The following is a 19463-nucleotide window of genomic DNA, read 5'->3' as shown; positions in this document are numbered from 1 at the left end:
GTTAGAAGCTTTGAAGAAAAAAGAGATCCACTTACCTAATGCAGTGGACTGGGATTGGCTGGGAAAGGTTGGGCTGGAAGAGGAATTGATGCCATATTTGGTGAAGGAATGCAATGTGCGGGATACTACCATCATATGTGATGGTTGGTTACAATTGTTCAAGATCCAAGAACAGGTGTTCGCTGAATTATGCTGGGAATTTTTTGCTACCATCTCATTCCAGGGTAGTAGTGAATATTATAATCCCAATGTGATTTCCTTTTATCTTGTTGGGGAGCTGCGATAATGCAGCATGGCTGAGTTTTCGTGGAGGATTGGCATTTATGAGCAAAGTACCATGTTAAATGAAGACTTTGAAGCTTTCTTGGAGAATTGCCACAAAGATCTCCCCGAAGCAGTGGTTGCTTCTACCTGGTGGAGTATTATTGCCAACCGGGTATACATCCCATCGTCCGCACAGGAGGGTCACATTCGTTCACCGGTCCACCGTCCCATTCATCGTTTCGTCTCCATCACTATTAATATGTGGAAGGACGATGACAAGGTCCCAACCCTTGACATCTTCTATCTTTGGAGTATTATTACTCCCAATATTTTCTGCAATCTCCCCTACTGCATAGCCAAATATCTTGCGGATGGGGCTGTTAAAGAGAAGGTAACCTCCAAAATCAATGGAGGGATGTTTGTGACAAGGCTTGCAAGATCATTTGGGGTATTGGATTTGCAAGAGGCAAGGGCGCTGACGGTCATTTCTCCCCCTCCGTTCAACACTACACTATATAGGAGGGCAAGTATTGTGGAGAATTTTGGAGATTCTTTTTCTATTCCACATGCGGATGAGCCGGTTATCCCAAAGGAACTGGGATGGCGGGTGAGGCAACGGAGTGAGCGGGTACAAGAAGACCCACCGGTTATTCCAGTGGAGGAAGAGAAAGAAAGGTGGAACCAAATTGAGTATCGGTGATACTTGGATGATATTGAAAGAGGGGTCAATTATAATAATCAATCATTTGAATATCTCTTCCAACAAATGAATATCGCCCTGAGACCCGGACCCGGTTATCCCTACATTATGAGTTGGGAGGAAAGGATGAGGAGAGGCAATGAAGGAGGAGGAAGTGGAGCTGGAGGAGCTTACATGGAGGAAGAAGATTGAAGATTTTATGTTTTATGTTTTTATTATTTATGGTGTTTGATTTGAACAAATGTTAAACTTGGATGATTTTGTTTCTTTTAAGACTTTTATTGCTTTCACTTTTGGTTGCATATTTTTCAGGATTGGAAGGTTAGGATGCATATAGAAGTTTTAAGGGTCAAGGTTCAAGTGAGGAAGTGAGGAATGTTGAAATAAGAGTGCAAACTTTTGTCATTAAGGTTGAGTCCATTAGAGTTAGGAGTGATAGAGAGTGTTGCTGTTGAAGTAATTAGAGGAAGAGTCACTGAATTATCCCAATTCAGAACCTTAATTGAGAAAAAACGAGCTGAACAATTTTTTTCACCACAGCGCCTACTCGCCGAGTGCACATATTCTACTCGGTGAGTACATGGGTGATTATACGATATAACTGCAAGTTGGCAACAAACTCGCCGAGTACACGATTTTACTCGCCGATTAGATCAACATTTTTCGAGTTCTAGAGCTATTTTGGGCACTTTTATTGCAGTATTGGTCCGTTTTTCGTGAAGAGTCGTTACTAGAGGTTTCTAGGAGCTTTGTCCTACATTTTTTAGTCATTTGCATGTCTACCACACGAGATTTTGACACCCAAGACATGGATGAGATGTTCCCATGTCTAAAGTTAATTGAAGATGGAGTGAAGAGAAGAGATATCAACCTAGCAACTGCTATCCCATGGGAGTTTGTTCCAATTCTCTCTATATTTCATATTTTTATTTTTGCATGATATGCAATGAGGGAATTGCACAAAATAAGGTGGGGTAAGGGGTTGGTTAATTTCTAGTAAATTGAGAATCCTAATATCCTAATTTAGGTCTGTTTTAAAAATTTTAAAGATTTTGCATACCAAGAATGTGACTTAGGAATTAATTTAGAAAATATTGGTAAGAAGAAATTAGGATTCCATGTTAGAATTGTATTGATAATTGCATGAAAACCCAAATGTTTAGTTGAGCCTATATACGTTATAGTGCATTTGTGGCCTCCTTATTCTAGTGAAATCATGGGACAAAAACACGACCTCGCTCAGCCCAAAGGATGCAATATGTTTAGCATCGTGTACCAGAAATGTATCCAGGAAAATTATTATCGTTAGCCAATAAAGGTTGAAGTTGAGCGCCCCTGCTTAAGCATGTAGGGTTTTGAGTGGAAAAAGCTACGTACATGTAAAAAAAGAGAGAATTACAAGGAAAAGTTTGAAGAATTAGGGAGCAACTAAAGTGAAGAAATTTTAAAGTAATTCAAAAGTTGAAGATACCAAAAATCAAACAACAAGGTGGTGAATTCAAAGAAATAAAAGGTCAAATTATCAAGAAAGTGAAGAATTCCAAAGAGCTCCAATGTGGTATCAAAAATTGTACTTCTAGATTATGTATGCTTGGGTTGCTCAACCAAAAATACCTTGAGGATAAGAGGTTTTCTGCGGATGGATTCGGAGGGATGCATAAAATGAGCATAGTTTGGGGTGAGTGGGCGAATGTTTATGAGGATTGTGAGTATTTAGAGTATGGGGGTATTTAGGGAAATTTTAGACACAAATGCATGTGTTGTGGTCTTGGCATAATGGCTGGGTTAGATTGGAGTTGTCATATGTGGTTATGATGTGTTAAAATTCAGTTTTGCTTGGGAGCAAGCAAAAGTCAAGTGTGGGGTATTTTGATATTTGCATAATTAATCATATGTTTAGCATACATTTTTAGCTAATTATGTGCATAATGTGGACAAAAGGTACTTAATAATGTTTAAATTTTGTTTTCAGTCCAAAAGGCATGCATGGGAGTAAAAGGAACAAGGAGAAGCAATTAGAGACCAAAGAATGAAGAATAACAAAAACACATTAACTCGGCGAGTCTGCGAGGCTACTCGGCGAGTACCCAGGAATATTCCCAAAGATAAGTCAAGACTCCTGGAAAAAGACAGATTCCATGCATCTACTCGGCGAGTTGGCCGATCTACTCGTCGAGTATCCCCTGTTTGGTGATAATTATAAATAACGAGCCTTTATCCGAATGGGAGGGACTTCTGGCGTTTTGGGAGTTGCACCAGCGATTGAAGAACCCTTTGGAGAGCTGAGAAACCCTAACATTCGATCCTTTGAAGAATCAAGGCAATTTAGGTTATACATTCCACTTAATCTTAGGAATTAAGCATGTCTAGCCTAGTTGAATTTGTTTTTGAGGTTGTTTTTTGTGACATCCCCAATTTCACGGCCAGAAAAGACCGATTTGTTTATGCTTTGTTTTATAAAATCAGAGTAATCTTTTGATTAAAAGAGTTGCGGAATTGTTCCCAAAATAAAATATGATAAATTTTATCAAAACATTTCTCAAAGAGAATGTATTTTCATTAAATAATAAAACCTTGGGATGTCATGTTCGATACAGACCAAAAGCATAAACAATATAAAATAAATCTTACAATAGTTATTTATGACTATTGATCTATAATCCAAAATCTCTCGTCAAGTCCACCAACTTATACTCTCGTGCCATCACCTGTAATGTAAAGAAAACTGAGTGGGTCAGGCTTGGGAGCCTGGTGAGCATATAGGGTTTTCAACCCACAATAATATAATTATTATATGTAATCAGCAAACAATCAACCCAATTACCCATCCCCATTATCTCCTTAAGGTTTTACCCTAAGAACCAACTATCCTTCATTCATTTTGTTGGATAAGGTGTCTAAGTCCATAACTATTTCTGGTATGTACTTGACCCGACCCGGCATGGTCCATTTGGGTTGCATGGCACCATGCAATTGGATAGACTAAATGAGAGAAATAACACTTGGAGATTATTAATATATTATAAGTTCTAATATATTAATAATATTATTTGATTAGTTTGATCAAGAATTAATTTAGAATTAATTAAGTGATCAAAAGATAACTAATTAAATATATAGGTTGATTATGTAAATCATCCATATCTTGTATAGTGGGCTAAGAGGCTCCATGGATTATCAAGTTGGGTTCCACCCATAGGATGCTCCATGGATGCTCCATGGGAGTTACAAACCCATGGGTCATGGAAATGAAGAGTAATGACACATTAGGGTTTACATGGTGTAACCCTAGATGTGTCAACACTATATAAGGATCTCATTCTCCACCAAAATCGGCTACACTAAGGAAACAAGAGGGCTAGGCCGATTTCAAGAAGTGTGTATTCTCTCAAAAGTCTTTCCAAGAGCATTTGGTGTTGTGTGAAGCATTTGAGGCATCACACTTGGGGTGCTAGGCTCATAAGGTTTCAAGGAAACATAAGCAACAACAAGGTAAGTTATTCTATCTATCATTCAAGTTAAAATTGCTCCCCATGTATGCTAGATAGGAATATATCCTTGGAATTCAACTTTGCATGATAATTAGACAAACATAGATCCAAGGTTATTAGGGTTGCATTTACACTTAGGAAGTGTTAGAATGCTCAAAACCCAACACATTTATACGTAAGGAATTTGGCACGAATTCCATTGCTGCCAAAGCTTATTTATCAAGTACTAAATCCATAGTTATCTGGCGCTAACTCCATAGTCACCAAGGTTCACTTAACAAGCTCTAACTCCATAGTCGCCAAGGCTTACTCAACAAGCGCTAACTCCATAGTCGCCAAGGTTTACTCAACGTGCGCTAACTCCATAGTCGCCAAGGTTTACTCAATAGGCGCTAACTCCATAGTCACCAACTATTCCATCTACCTATGTTCTACCCAACAATTTTGTAGATACAAATACTTACACAGTTTAAATCATTTAACACCTGTATAAAACTCCAATTTCCATGCCCATCTCAAATAGATAAATAACATATAAACACATAGCATGTATTTCATAGCAAATACATCATATTTATGTGTTAGAAGAAAGTAACTACACACTCACACATATAAACAACAATAAACTTAATACACTCAAACCATACTTGTATTATTATCATGTTTATGAAAGGTAGTATACACTCACTTGATCAGAAGATGATCGGACAGCACTATGACTTGCAGAAGTAGTATTCTTCGGTAGATCTGGAAGATCTCCACAAAAATCGAACTTCTTGCGGGCAGAGCTTCGGCTCGAGAACCGCACTTCTCGGGATCTTCGGGATCTCGGGACTTGCTTCGGGGCTCGAGAATAATACCGGGGCTTCGGGGTATTTCTGGCATGCAAATCGAGGTAAAACGGGAGAGAGAATGGAGAAAAATAGCAAAGAAGCCGGCTGCCCTCGCATCCTATTTATAGGAGGCTGGAGCCTCGGAGTACGTGGGGCGTACTGGTCTGAAAGCGTCATTGCGGTCGTCATCCAAAGTCCTCGAGTGCAAGTGTCGACATCTTCGCTGTACGCGGGGCGTACTTCGGATCGGACCGCTGACTCCTCTTCGGATAATGTCGGGGTTTAATAATTAATTTTAATTATTAATTATTTAATAAACTTCGGAAATTCATATCTCCTTCATACGAACTCCGTTTTCGACGTTCTTTATATCCACGCGAAGGTGAGACTACGCTCTACAACTTTCGTTTAGATTTTGTCGGCTAATTTTGACTTTATTTTTAATAGGTCGGGACAGAAAATTTTGTTATAAATTCATAACTTATTTGTTTGACGTCCGTTCTCACCTAACTTTTTATCGCTTTGATACTAACAACGAGATCTTCGATTCTCATTTAGATCGCTAAGGCTAAATATCACTCTAACGTAAATTTACTTTTTACGTCATTCAGCGTTGTGTCGTTTCTGTCGCGAAACTTTAACAAGTCGTAACTTCTTCGTTATAACTCGGATTTTGGCGTTCTTTATATGCACGGAAACCTTGTAACATATACTACAACTTAGTTAGGATTATTCATCCTAAATAATCTTCTATCAAAAAGTCATTTTTGACTCTTATTGTCTCTAAATTGACTAGCCCTGATCTACGGGCGTTACATTTTTACTGTGACTATGAACTAAATTCGTTTTGTTTCTGTTTGGGGAAGACCAAGTTACTCCTATGATTTAATTATTACTTTTTGATTGATTGTTTATTGGTGATCTTATTAAATTAAGTTTGTTAAAGAACCTTATGCATTAACCACAACTATTTTCTGTTAATTGGAAGACAATTAAGCTGCATGAACATCTCTTAGTTGTTAACCTCATATGTTTATGTGAACACTTTATCATATGCCTAGGAATAATGAATATGAAACTAGGATTAATTAGAGAATGGGTAAATTAATGTGTGAGCTTGTTTGAGAAAACAACAAACAAGAGGTTAATTGAACCACCAACTTGATTAACCAATTACAAATTTTATTTAATCCAAATAATTGAACTAGGGAATTAATTAGTTTAAACAATTGGCCACTGCTTGAATAAATTAATTGTCTAAGGGTTAGTAGTAATGAACATGAACCTAACCACTATAGTTGGTAACCAATAACAATTGATCTATCATACAAATAACCATAGGAGTGAATTGGTTGGACCTAAACAGAAACCCTTTATTAAATTTGGTGAATTTGTTACTTGAATTAGTTGTTTAGTTAATTAAGTGCTTACATGGTGTGTTTAAGTTTCTAGTCTTGTAAAACTAGAGAAAAACCCTTTTACTTTTATTACTTGCTTAGTTAAAATTAGTTATTAGTTTAATTTCCGTTCCCTGAGTTTGACACCCTACTTATCCAACTATACCACTAAAAGACAGGTTCATTGCCTTTGTGTGCTTAATTTATCAACTAAAAGTAGGAATAAAACTAGTGCATTTCACACACATCACCCAGTATGTGCTTATATGTTATTGATGGTATGTGGTAGTTTCGGGGAGCTCACTAAGCTTCGTGCTTAAAGTTTCAGTTTTTGGTTTCAGGTACTTCAGCTAGCAAAGGGAAGGGCTCGGGATGATGGCATGGCACACACCACAGTTTAGCTTGGGAGTTAGACTCTGATATTATGATATGATCTTGACACTAGTTTTGATTTGATAAATTTATTATGACATGTTGAGATACACGATTCATGGTTGTTATCTTTTGATATTCAATATTATGGTTTAGTAAAGTTTTCAAACAAAAATTTTGGGTGGTATTTTTTGGATGTTACAATTTGGTTCTTGGACTTATTGGGACCCACCTTTGGGCTATTGGGATTGGATTGTGTATTAAGCCCAAATTATTCCATATCATTTATATAGTAGAGTAAAGGACTTAATGGATTAAGTCCGTAATGAGTTAAGTGAGAAACACTTAACCTTAATTGTATTTTTATGTGAAACCCTAATTTCACTTTGACTTGAGTTGGTCCTTGGTGATTGGGATAATAATGGACCATCCAAGAGCAAGAAAAAGAATTAGAATAATTTAATGGACTTAGGGTAAGGCCCGTATGAGGGTTTGGGCCCAATTTGGAAAATTAGGCCATAGTTTGGGTCTTGATGGTTATTTGATATTGGGACATTAGAATGCCATGTAAGTCCCTAAAATTGCTTGAGTATCAATCAGATCCAATTGATGGTGCGGAATCCCAATCAATTGGATGATGTCATATCAAATAGAAGAGAATGAGAAGAAGAATTAAGATGAATCTATGATGTATTGAAGAAATTGAGTGATGCTCCTTACAATAGATTCTCTCTCACACACACTTCTTCTCTCTAACTTTCTCTCTCTTCTCTAGCCTTCTTCTTGTCGTACACTCCCACATGCACTCCTTTATTTATATGGACCTCCAGCCATACACATGTGTATAGCCGCACACCCTGTGTACGGTCGCACACAGGGTGTGTGGTTTTACACATGTGTATGGCTGGAGGTCCATATAAATAGATGTAATGGGTAGAGGAGTGTACGGTTAGAAGAGAGCATCTTGTAGAGAGAGAAAGTTAGAGAGAAGAAGTGTGTGTGAGAGAGAATCTATTGTAAGGAGCATCATTCATATTGAATACATCATTATATTCATCTTCTTCTTCTTATCCTTCTCTTCTATATTGATCTGATATCATCCAATTGATTAAGATTCCACACCATCAATTGGATCTGATTGATACACAAGCAATTTTGGGGACTTACAATTGGTATCAGAGTTTGGTTGTATCAATCAATTTTGTCAAATATGGAGCTTATTTGATCTGATTTTGAAAAGAGAATAGCGTTTTTGGATAGATCTCGCAAAAATAAGGGGGGTTACTTCTTTGCATTTTTCATAAAAACGAGTTTTTGATCGAGTTTTGGAGCAAAAAATGGTGAAAAACGTCGTTTTTTTCGCAAATTTGTTAAAGGTATGCGGCCACTTGAAGGTGTGCGGCTCAGCAGCCTCGGTGTGCGGCCTCGAAGTGTGCGGCTCGGACGTGTGCGGTCTCGTGTACGGTCCAGCACCATCGCTTCCGTCTCGCATCTACATCCTCGCTTCGCAGATCTAGACCTCGCTTCGCAGCCGTCCTCGCACAACAGCCTTCGTATAAAAAAAGGGAAACGAAGTTAGACGGTAGCGGGAATCGAACCAGGGAACTCTGGTTCTTCGACATTGTGCTCTACCAGCTCAACCAGCGAAGTCTTTGTATCATCCCTTCAAAGTTTGAGTCATAACCAGTTCTTCTCGGATTCAACTTTCGAAATTTCACACTTTTAACCCAAAAAATCAATTTCTTTTATTTTTAAATTCCATTTTCAACCCAAAAATTTTAGTTTTTAAATTTTAACTTTTATTTTTAACCTTTTACTTAAAATTTTGACTTTGACTTTTAAAAGGTGTCCTTTGACTTTAAATTTTGACTTTCTCGTTTGACTTTTAATTTTTCAATTTGGCTTTTCGGTTTGACTTTTGAGTTTGACTTTTTTAAATTTGACTTTTAAGGTTGACTTTCCCGGTTTTTAAGTCAAAGGGCAATTAAAAATATATAATAAAAATTAAAAAAAATTAAAAATAAATAAATAATGAGTCCCACATCAATTCCGATAAATGAAGTTTCATGTACTCCATATTGTAAAGCTACGATTAAATTTTTTCGCGAACAAATTGATTTGCTAAAAGGGGAAAATGAGGACCTTAAATATGAAGGTTATACTCTAAGGAAAGGTCAGAAAGCGTTAAAAGCACAACTAGAAGCAAAAACCAAAGACTTTAGGAAGCTTCAGGAAGATTACAGCAACAAGTGTGAAAATTACGATCACATTAAACGCAAACTTGCTGCTTTAACTGAAGAACTTGACGCTTTGAAAATAAAGTGTGGAAAAACAGATGTTAGTTTCAAAAATTACATTGCGTCAAGTAAGGCAGTCGAGTCCTTATTTGAAAATCAATTGAAATTCAAAGATAATCAAAACAAGGGTCTAGGGTATGATAGTGTTCCTCCCCCTTTCAATCATAACTATATATCCATACCTTTGACTCAGGAAGAGATTGACCGAGAACCATTTATGGTATACGGTAAACCAGTTGTTGAACAGGAAACTAAGGATGTTGAGATGAACGATACTAATGATTCTACTTCCTGTGCAGGCAAAGTAGCAGAGGATGAGAACAAGGAGAACACCATTGAACAAACCAACATCTCCTTGAACTCTGAATCTGTTGCTTCGAACTCAACTGCTTCTGATTAACCTGCTGTTGGTAAATACAGGCCACCATTTCAAGCTAAACAGAGTTCTTGTTGCAATTGTGTGTGTGGGAAAAGCAAGAGACAAGGCAAAGACACGCCACCAGGGGCAGGAAAAAACAACTCCAAGGTGAAGAAAAAGACATGTTTTCACTGTGGAACACCTGGACACATTGCCATAAATTGTCCTAATCGAGCATACGTTCCCTACTACGCACAAGGGTGGCAGAACACGCCAAGAGGGAGATACTTCAAAAGTAACCCCTCAAGGTCACAGTCGCGAAATGGCGACTGGAATGCCAACAAGAGCAAGAGTTCAAATCCCAAGGCCAAGAAATCAAATCCCAAGGTCAAGAAGGGAATGTCGGCCAAGAAGCCAAATCCAAGAGATGCTCCCGTGAAGCCAAAATCAAATTCATCTTAACGGCTAGCTTCGAGTTCAAAAGCAAGTACTGAGCCACCCATCAGATCGAAAAATAAATGGGTTAAACCCAACTACAAATGGGTTCCAAAGGCTCACTCTCCCAAATCTTCTAACAATTCTAATATTTCTACATCTTCTGTTTGTGATAAGTAGGATATGTCATGGGAGAGAGTATCGTGCAAGGATGACAAAGGTCAACCCAGTTTCAAAATGGATTGGGTTCCAAAGACCAACTGATCCCGCTCTGTGTTGGAGAAGCTATGGAGGCATATCATCGAACTTCGGTTTGTTGGTAGTGGTTGTTCCTAGCATTTGATAGGGACATTTCTCAATTGTACAACATTCAAACATTTGTTTGAGAGTATGTGTCCTTGAGGGAAGGGAAGAAAGGAAGTGATCACTCACGGGGTTTGTTCTTAATGACATGAAGAATTTTCGGATTTGTTCTGAGATTACGCGTGTTGTTCTCAGACCTTCTGGATGCAAATTCAATCGGTGACTTACGGTTTGAGTTTTTTTCTCTATACTCTAAGTTTTTCTTAAGCTGATTCGCTTTAAAGACAAATTTTTATTTTAGGATAGTTTAAATTTGCGCATTTTTTAATTTTTTTATGCACAAATTTAGGAGGAGAAAATTAGAAAATCCAAAAACATAAAAAATTAGAAAATCCAAAAACATAGAAAATTAGAAAATCCAAAAACATAAAAATTAGAAAATCCAAAAACATAGAAAATTAGAAAATCCAAAAACATAAAAATTAGAAAATCCAAAAAACATTAGAAAATCAGAAAAACAAAAATTATTATGTTGGTTATAGAATGTACTTGAAGGAGATGTTTTGGGAAGTGATATTATCAAGTGATAACAGGCAATCTAAGTATGTGTAACGTACCCAAAGTTGAAGGGTCTATGCTCTGGGATTGATGCGTCGGTAGGCACGAAAGATTCTAAATGGACATGACTAGGTGCAGATGAACTTAATGAATCTATAGACTTGACAAATCTTGACCTAGTTAGATACGTTCAGCCTGACAATACGACGCTCGGATAGGTTGAGCAGAGAGATATATATGGGAATCTACTCGTCACATTAATTGAACCCGTATCTGGAACCGTGGTTTAACTTTTCCTCCATGTGCGGATTTTGTCCTTAATTCCGGTATTGATGGGGCAACTGGTAAATTCCGATAAATTAGGTCTATAGAAAATCATTTTCTTTCTTTATGTATGTTAGTCATATGTTACCTCCTTTGCGTGATTAAAAGAGATCCGACCTGGACTGTCACATATGCAACTCTATTTCTCTGCATATTATACATACATATATATATACATACATACATATATATATATATATATATATATATATATATATATATATATATATAATTCCTCTTATCTGTTAGCCATATGTTGTCTCCTTTGCGTGACTAACAATCCGACCTGGTACACAGCATATGCACTATAAGTGATAATACTCTGAATCTATCTTCTCCCTTAATGATGGTCTGCCCATCCAATGTAAGGAGTACTCTGGAAGTCCTTGATTACCGGGGCATATCTGGAAGCGGGAAACATGTTCCAGTACAATTAAAATTGAAAACTCAAAGATTGTCTATAGATCTCGCTGCTCAATTTAGGTGGACAACAACAATATCCCTGGTCGTCGTCAGCTGAATGGTCCTTAAGATATAGTATCTAGAAACTTAGGATCAGATATAATATCTAGGAACTTAGGATCACATTGTCTTGTCACTTATAGTATGTCCTAATTTTGTCACAATTTTTCGTGTTTAAGTGGACAACAATACCGACGATCAACCAGATAAAGATGTGAATATGAAAGGTAACGACAAGTGGATTAAGGTTGTCTAAAAACTTTGATCCCAAATCATTCTCAAGCTGAAAGCGCTATCTTTCAAGAATCAGTACATCAAGCCTCCTCACCCAATGTGCGTTCAATGTCAAATTTTGAAGAAATACTCAACCGCTCAAGATGAATTCATTTATTGAAGATTCATATGTTCATCTTGATGTTGTGAAGAAATTTGAAGATTAAGCTGAAGCCAAATCTCTCATTGAATATTGACAAGAAAAGCCAGCTATTTTTTAGGGGGAGCTTGTTGGGTCATTTAGAAAAGAAAGCTATAAACAAGGGGGAGATTGTTGGGTCAAAAATATGGTTTATACTTTGCTTTTCTAGGAAAATATATTTTTATGTAATTTTGTATGTGTTTGCGGTTTGTATGTACGTGTACGGCCGCACACCCTGTGTGCGGCTGTACACATGTGTATGGCTGGAGGTCCATATAAATAGATGTAATGGGTAGAGGAGTGTACAGTTAGAAGAGAGCATCTTGTAGAGAGAGAAAGTTAGAGAGAAGAAGTGTGTGAGATAAAGAATCTATTGTAAGGAGCATCATTCATATTGAATACATCATTAGATTTATCTTCTTCTTCTTCTCCTTCTCTTCTATATTGATCTGACATCATCCAATTGATTGGGATTCCGCACCATCAATTGGATCTGATTGATGCACAAGCAATTTTGGGGACTTACATGCTAAATGTTGGATTGGACTAAATGGTTGGGCCTTTGATCAAGACCATGTAGAGACTTGGGCCATAGATGGGCCATAGTTGGGCCTTGGTTCATTATTAGACTTTTGGGCCTTTTATTGGGCCTTGTGCTTGAATGGGGCAAAACAATCTTTTACCCCAAGCATGGACTTATGGGTATATGTGTTGGGACCCGATTATTAATTGGGTGTTATTTTGATGATTGACAGATTCGGGAATCTATCATCCAACAGCTACGGTTTTGTCAGTAGGACTTCAGTAGTGAGAGGTGAGTTTTCCTCCAATAGGAACGGGTCTAAGGCACCAAGGCCGGCCCGTTTAAGTAGTAGATTATACCGGGGTGAGCCCGATGTTGGGGTTAGCCTGATGCAGTCTATATGTTTCTGGACTTCGGTCCGATGTCGGGGCGGTCCCGAGAAGTAGTTATGTATGCTTGATGTCTTTGTGATTCATGCATGTTTATGTGTTTTATGTTGTTGTTTCGGGCTTCGGTCCGATGTCGGGGAAAATCCAATGCAGATTATGTGATTATGTTATGTGCTTATGATATATGTTATGTTGAGTATGTGTCGGGGTAAGCCCGATGTCGGGGTGAGCCCGATGCCCGATGAGGTCGGATGCCAGGGTGAGCCCAATGCCAGGTAAGCCGATGTCGGACAGGAGTCCGATGTCGGGATTCGTTCCGATGTTGTTGGGAAGAGACCTAGAGTTATATGATTTGTTATATGTGCTTTGTATGTTATGTGGTAATTTGGGGGAGCTCACTAAGCTTCATGCTTACAGTTTCAGTTTTGGTTTCAGGTACTTCAGGTTTCAAAAAAGGAGCTCGGGAAGGTTGCAGTGCACACACCATTTCTTCAACCTGAGATGTTTTTACTCTGATATACATGACAATTGTTATAGTATTTTGATATACATTGTTTATGATTTCTCTATGACGTACGATGATTATGGTTTTTATTATTAAATTAAAACGAAATTTTTGGCTTGTATTTTAGGGATGTTTCACCTCTACTGCAAGAAATTCAACCGTATCCAAGGATTTTTAAAATGGAATCCTTGATGTAACGCCCCAAAAATTACTATGTAAAAATTTTGTTTTTAAAACCAATAGAAACATCATTCATTCATTTCGAAACCCCTCAATGTGTGATGATTTATAAAATAGTTCCTAGAGTACTAATCATGTCATAATATGCGGAATGGTGGTGGATGCAGTGCGATCATGACGGGCCCTTCCATTTCGAACTAAAACTACCTGAACCATAAACATAAAACTATAAGCATAAAGCTTAGTGAGTTCCCTCAAAATACCCCATACAATACCTACATAACAATTCAAAACTAGAGTGGATCTATTTCACCCCTTTCAGTCTCTTTCAACCGTATTGGCACTATTTCACCCCCATTCAGTCTCTTTCAATCGATATTGGGTCTATTTTACCCCCTTCGGTCTCTTTTAACCGGTATTGGGTCTATTTTACCCCCTTCGGTCTCTTTCAACCGGTATTGGGTATCTTTCACTCCTACAACTAAACATACAACCATATCAAGAGTCATAAAGACATTAAGCACATACAGGCATAACATTAAGTGTCACAAAGACCACTGTCATCCTACAAACATAATTCAATTGGTCAACATTGGTGCCTTCGACCCACGAGTATAATGAAGAGACTCACCTCACAGTCTGAAAAAATAGCTACATTGATCACCGCTCCAAAAGTTATCTCTACCGGTTACCTATATAATTAACAGGGACCCAAATCTCAAACTACTATTCAAATTACCCAAAATGCCCTTAGGTCAAACTTGGTCAAAGTCAAATAGTCAAAAAGTTAAAGGAGGTCAACACAGACTGACTATGCCCAGCGTACTCAATCACTACACTCATCATAGTAGGTCCCTTTGTAGTTATGGAGCTCCATCCTAGTACGCTCAACGTACTACCAAGTACGCCAAACGTACCCGATGAATTCCATTTACCTTCATTAAGTGCTTATTTCATTAAGATCTTACGTTTAAAGCTCAAATCTAATCCCATATAACATTATAAGTTATAAAAGTTTATAACTTTATGACTTTCCATGGCTATAAGGAGTCCATACACCAAAATCCTAACTTAATACACAAACCAAAGCATCATGACTCTTGCATGGAGGGAAGAAAGAGACCAATATCATATTTTTATGACTCCTAATAGCTCCATAATAGATAAAGTTTCCAACTTTATCTATTAGGATGGTCCAAAACAACCAAGATGGCAAGATCTAGTATTTAAGTCTCAAATGGACCAAAAATGCATCTTTCTCCACTTAATCCGTTAAGTCCAAGTCTCCAGTCTTAAGATGAATCAATATGATGTTTAGATGGATAAAATTTTCAACTTTATCCATAACAAGGTCACAAACTTTCGAGATCCAAACTTTATGCACTAAAGCGACAAAAAAGTTCATAAACCCCAAAACTAGCTACATCTAACAAATACATCATCAAGATTCAACCTCTATACCTTATGGAGTTGAGAAAAGCAATGCAGACTCTGGATCCACAAGATTGAGCTTCAAAATTCAACAAGCTTGAACTTCTCTTTCATCCATAATGCACTCAAAACACATAGAAAGGCTTAAGATTTGATATATAGGGCTAGGGTTTCGAGTTAGAGGGTCAAGAAGGTGAAGGTTGATGTTAAAAAGGACCCCAAGGGGTTAGAGTCCTTAAATAGGGATGAAAACCACAAAAATAGGGCATTTGCATTACGGTGGTATGCTCAGTACCTAAAGTTTGGCCCAACGTAACGCCCTAAAAATGCATCCCTTCGGCCTAGTACACCCAGCATACCAGCTGGTGTATGCCTTGCGTACTGCCAAACTCTTTTTTCAAGCTTAACTTCAAACAGCCATAACTTCTTCATTTCAAATCCGTTTTCGATGATCTTTATATCCACGGAAAATTATCGACAAGCTTTACAATCCTATCTTGATACTTATGACCGAAAACATATCGAGCTAAATCCTTAATTTATGCAAGAGGCCCAAAACTTAACCTTTCCTATTTTACCCCTCAGCTTCCATCAAACAATCCAAGGTTTAAATCACTTGTCCAACATCATACACCTCCAATAGGGTCTAAACTCCATTCCATTAAAGACAAAGGTCTCCATTTTGATCCATTTACTGTCCACAATCTTAAAATAGGAACTTTTCAAAACAAGAGGTTACAACTCTCTCCCACTTAAACTAGATTTCGTCCTCGAAATCATTCCTTACTACTAGTCAACACACTTGGGCCACCGTCAAGGCTCGGATGGTGATGCCATTGTTATATTTGATTCATCCTACGTTTGGGTTGACCATTACTTCCTTACTCAAGCCACAGATGGACTCATAGATATTATCCATGCTTCAACTCTCATCACAATCTCAAATAACTTCTTTTCTCAGCACGATAAAGTAAACATCCAACAATTCCTCAACTTATATAGCATCTCACACATCCCTAAATGCAAAAATAACATTGTAGTTTCATTTATTTGTTTATTAAAACATCATACTTTCAGTTCTTCCTATTGCAACATCTTACTTTGAAAAATCTAGCAAATACAACAATATTATCTAGAATACAAATCACATTTGAATGCTATAATATCCCAATCATCACAATTTCAAATTTGTGTACCTTTTTATTGACCAGTAGTACAAAACCATGCAGATTATGTTACTTGGCCACAACGACAATAATATGGAAGACAAAATCATGAAAGTTACCATAGTTTATAACCATTTTGGAGAGGATCTAGTTCAAAGAATGTCGAGGTATGTGTAATCTATGCTCTAAAAACTTGTTCGGTAACTTTTACTAAAAAGTTTGTAACTTTACCTTACGTAAACGGATTAAAATTTTCAGGGTGAGGCTTGGATATGCACATGTTGCAAACAATAAGTATGATGAATGGCATATGTATGCACTTGGTGGAAGTGCAAATACTTAGATGTTTGTTTTGGAAGTGATTAAATGTCTTTTATCTTTTTCCAGGTTTACGGAAGAAGACATGCACTTGCAAAACGTCTACCTGCTAGAAGGGAAAAGTGCTCAAAAAGTATTTTTGTAGAAAAACAAACGAGATCTTAGTGAAGGGAACTACTATACAGCTTCCAGGATTGCATCAATTAGAGAGGTAAAATCTTTATAGAGATTGATTTGATTATCAAGCATTCTTCTTTCAAATTTGTGTTTCTAGACGCAGTATTTGAAATTCGAATCTTTTGTAGGTTACAAAAAGGAGAATAATAAGAATGGTTGGAAGAACTGGAAATGGAGATCTTCAAAAGATGTGTTTCTAGGTGGAGCATATTTCATTCCATCAGGATATGGAAGTTGTGCACCTGGTTATTCAAAAGCACAGTATTTCCCAGTAACTCATGGCTCTCAAGTGCCTGCGCTTCCTGCAAATGCAGGACCACTTCGTTGCACGAAGTACAAAGCATGTTAATTTTGTTGATTCGATCAAATTCCAATTTGGGTTTTTCTTGTTTGTGTTTCAATTCCGAAATCTAATTTGACAACTTTCTTTTGGGGGTTACAAGAGTTCATCAAGAAATATGAACCTAAGCCCCTCTGCTTTTGCTTCACAGATTAACAAACTTGAGTTATTTGAATTCAATGTGTTAAGGTAATATAAAGATTTCTGTGAACGATTCAACAGCAATTCGAATTCAAACATACACCAACCAGGCCCAGAAATAAAAAACCAAAAATAAAACAAAACTTCAGTGTAGCAGAGAGATAAACATCCAAGAACACAGTAAATCGGTATTTTAAGGTCAGGTCTGACGAGATTCGGATGCATCGAATCCATTTGATGATCAAACTGAATTAAAAGTTTTTAAACGAGATTCAAACAAATACAGATCAGATCTAGAAAATTCATGGACTGGAGAGAGTACCAAGCATTCAGAAATAGGGAAAACAACACTCCAAAAAACAGTCTTGTGAAGAATATTAGCATTTCATTAAGATCAATACCTCATTCACCAAGTAAACATTTAAATCCATCGATTCAATTACATATATCAACTGGAAAGGAGAAACAAACTTAGCCCCCAAATCCATAAAGAGTTCGGCCTTGTCTCTTGAGAGCGTATACAACATCCATGGCAGTCACCGTTTTCCGGCGAGCATGCTCCGTGTAAGTCACCGCATCACGAATCACATTCTCCAAAAAGATCTTGAGAACACCTCGAGTCTCTTCATAAATCAATCCGCTGATTCTCTTGACTCCGCCTCTTCTAGCCAACCTCCGAATCGCCGGCTTTGTGATTCCCTGAATGTTATCACGGAGTACTTTCCGGTGACGTTTTGCTCCGCCCTTTCCGAGTCCTTTTCCACCCTTTCCACGACCAGACATTTTCACAAGGAGAGAGGCTAAAAGAGAAGAGATTTGGTTTAGAATGTGATGCAGGCAGTGAATTGTCGGCGTGGTTTTAAAGGTGAAATCTTTTGGAGGGATTTTGAATTTGGGCGGAAGACTGTTGGCGGTTGAATTTGTGATCCGTGTGAAATGGTGTAGATCATTATAAGCGGTTGGATTATAACGTGGATTGATGAGATGGATTTTTATGTATGTATTTCTATAGGTGTTTTTCTAAACTAAATATGGTATGTATAAATGTTTTCTAATTTGATTTGTTTCACACTTTTTTTTTATTGGTAAGTAATCTTATACCTTTGATTATTAATAAATTCATATAATCAACCAAATAATTAGAAGTTATAACCCTTTCAGATACATATAAAGTCTTGTTGTTCAAATATGTATCCATTTTCTAACATTTTTATAGATAAAAATGAATGTCAGTGTCATAAAAATATCATTATTTTGGGCAAATTAACAAAAATGTCTCAAAGCTTTCTTCAAGACCGGTAGGAGTGCGGTCGCTAAAACCCTCACTAGCCTCGCTAGCATTCGGGCATCAAATAATACATAGAACTCACTCTTGGTGGTAACTCCACTTGCTCTGCTCATTCTCAAAGATACCACCGAACTCTACAACTCTATCCCTTACGGGTTCTAACTATTCTCTGGGTAGGCATCACAATACTCATCTAGCCATCTCTCCTATATTACTTTTCTACTCAACTCCCTCTCAACAAGAACTTTTGATGAACACTCACCCTCAGCACCTACTCGAAAAGTGCAACACAGATAACAACAACTCCTAGGCTAAGGCATCATAAATCTGGCAACTCTAGCCCTATAATATGAAATACCTAGCCTATCTCTAACATGCATAATATCTCATAAGCATAAAGTAAGGGTATTTTGGGAAATCACCAGTCGGGCTCTAGCTGATTGTACACACTGCTCTTTCCATTTTCCCTTTGAACTCTTATTCGCTTTAGAAAATCATTTCCTTGAAAACTTTTCTCAATTCCTCAGTTTGAGTCCAGATTTACCCGAAGGTGCATCCGAATCCCTCAAACCAAGGCTCTGATACTAACTTGTAAAACCGTAAATTTCAAAACAATTTTTCATTAAAAATAATCGTTTAATTCTTAAAACACTTTTCGTAGAAATCTCATTTCTGTTTAATTTACAAAACATAACTCCATATTCAATTTCATAATAAACCAGGATCCTCAAAACATAACTCTTCCTTTGGTGTGTACAATCGAGTTGGTACCGTCACGTGATCCTGAGAAAGCCTG

The 19463-nt window shown here is 37.4% G+C and overlaps 1 protein-coding gene and 1 pseudogene across 1 annotated transcript; one reads left to right on the top strand and one right to left on the bottom strand.

Annotated features, from left to right (window-relative positions):
• Positions 1-1103: 1103 nt before the first annotated feature.
• On the top strand, positions 1104-17334 carry LOC145014423 (putative pectate lyase 2; annotated as a pseudogene).
• A 410-nt stretch (positions 17335-17744) lies between these two features.
• On the bottom strand, positions 17745-18223 carry LOC145046809 (histone H4). Its single transcript, XM_078995069.1, has one exon. It carries the CDS (start codon positions 18160-18162, stop codon positions 17851-17853), a length of 312 nt encoding a protein of 103 aa, XP_078851195.1. The 5' UTR covers positions 18163-18223; the 3' UTR covers positions 17745-17850.
• Between the last annotated feature and the right edge of the window lie 1240 nt (positions 18224-19463).

Source organism: Lactuca saligna, chromosome 1, assembly GCF_052625555.1.
Source record: "Lactuca saligna cultivar CGN05327 chromosome 1, ASM5262555v1, whole genome shotgun sequence".
Lineage (NCBI taxonomy): Eukaryota > Viridiplantae > Streptophyta > Magnoliopsida > Asterales > Asteraceae > Lactuca > Lactuca saligna.
Note: the sequence above shows the minus strand (reverse complement) of the source record. Positions and strands in the feature narration are given on the sequence as shown.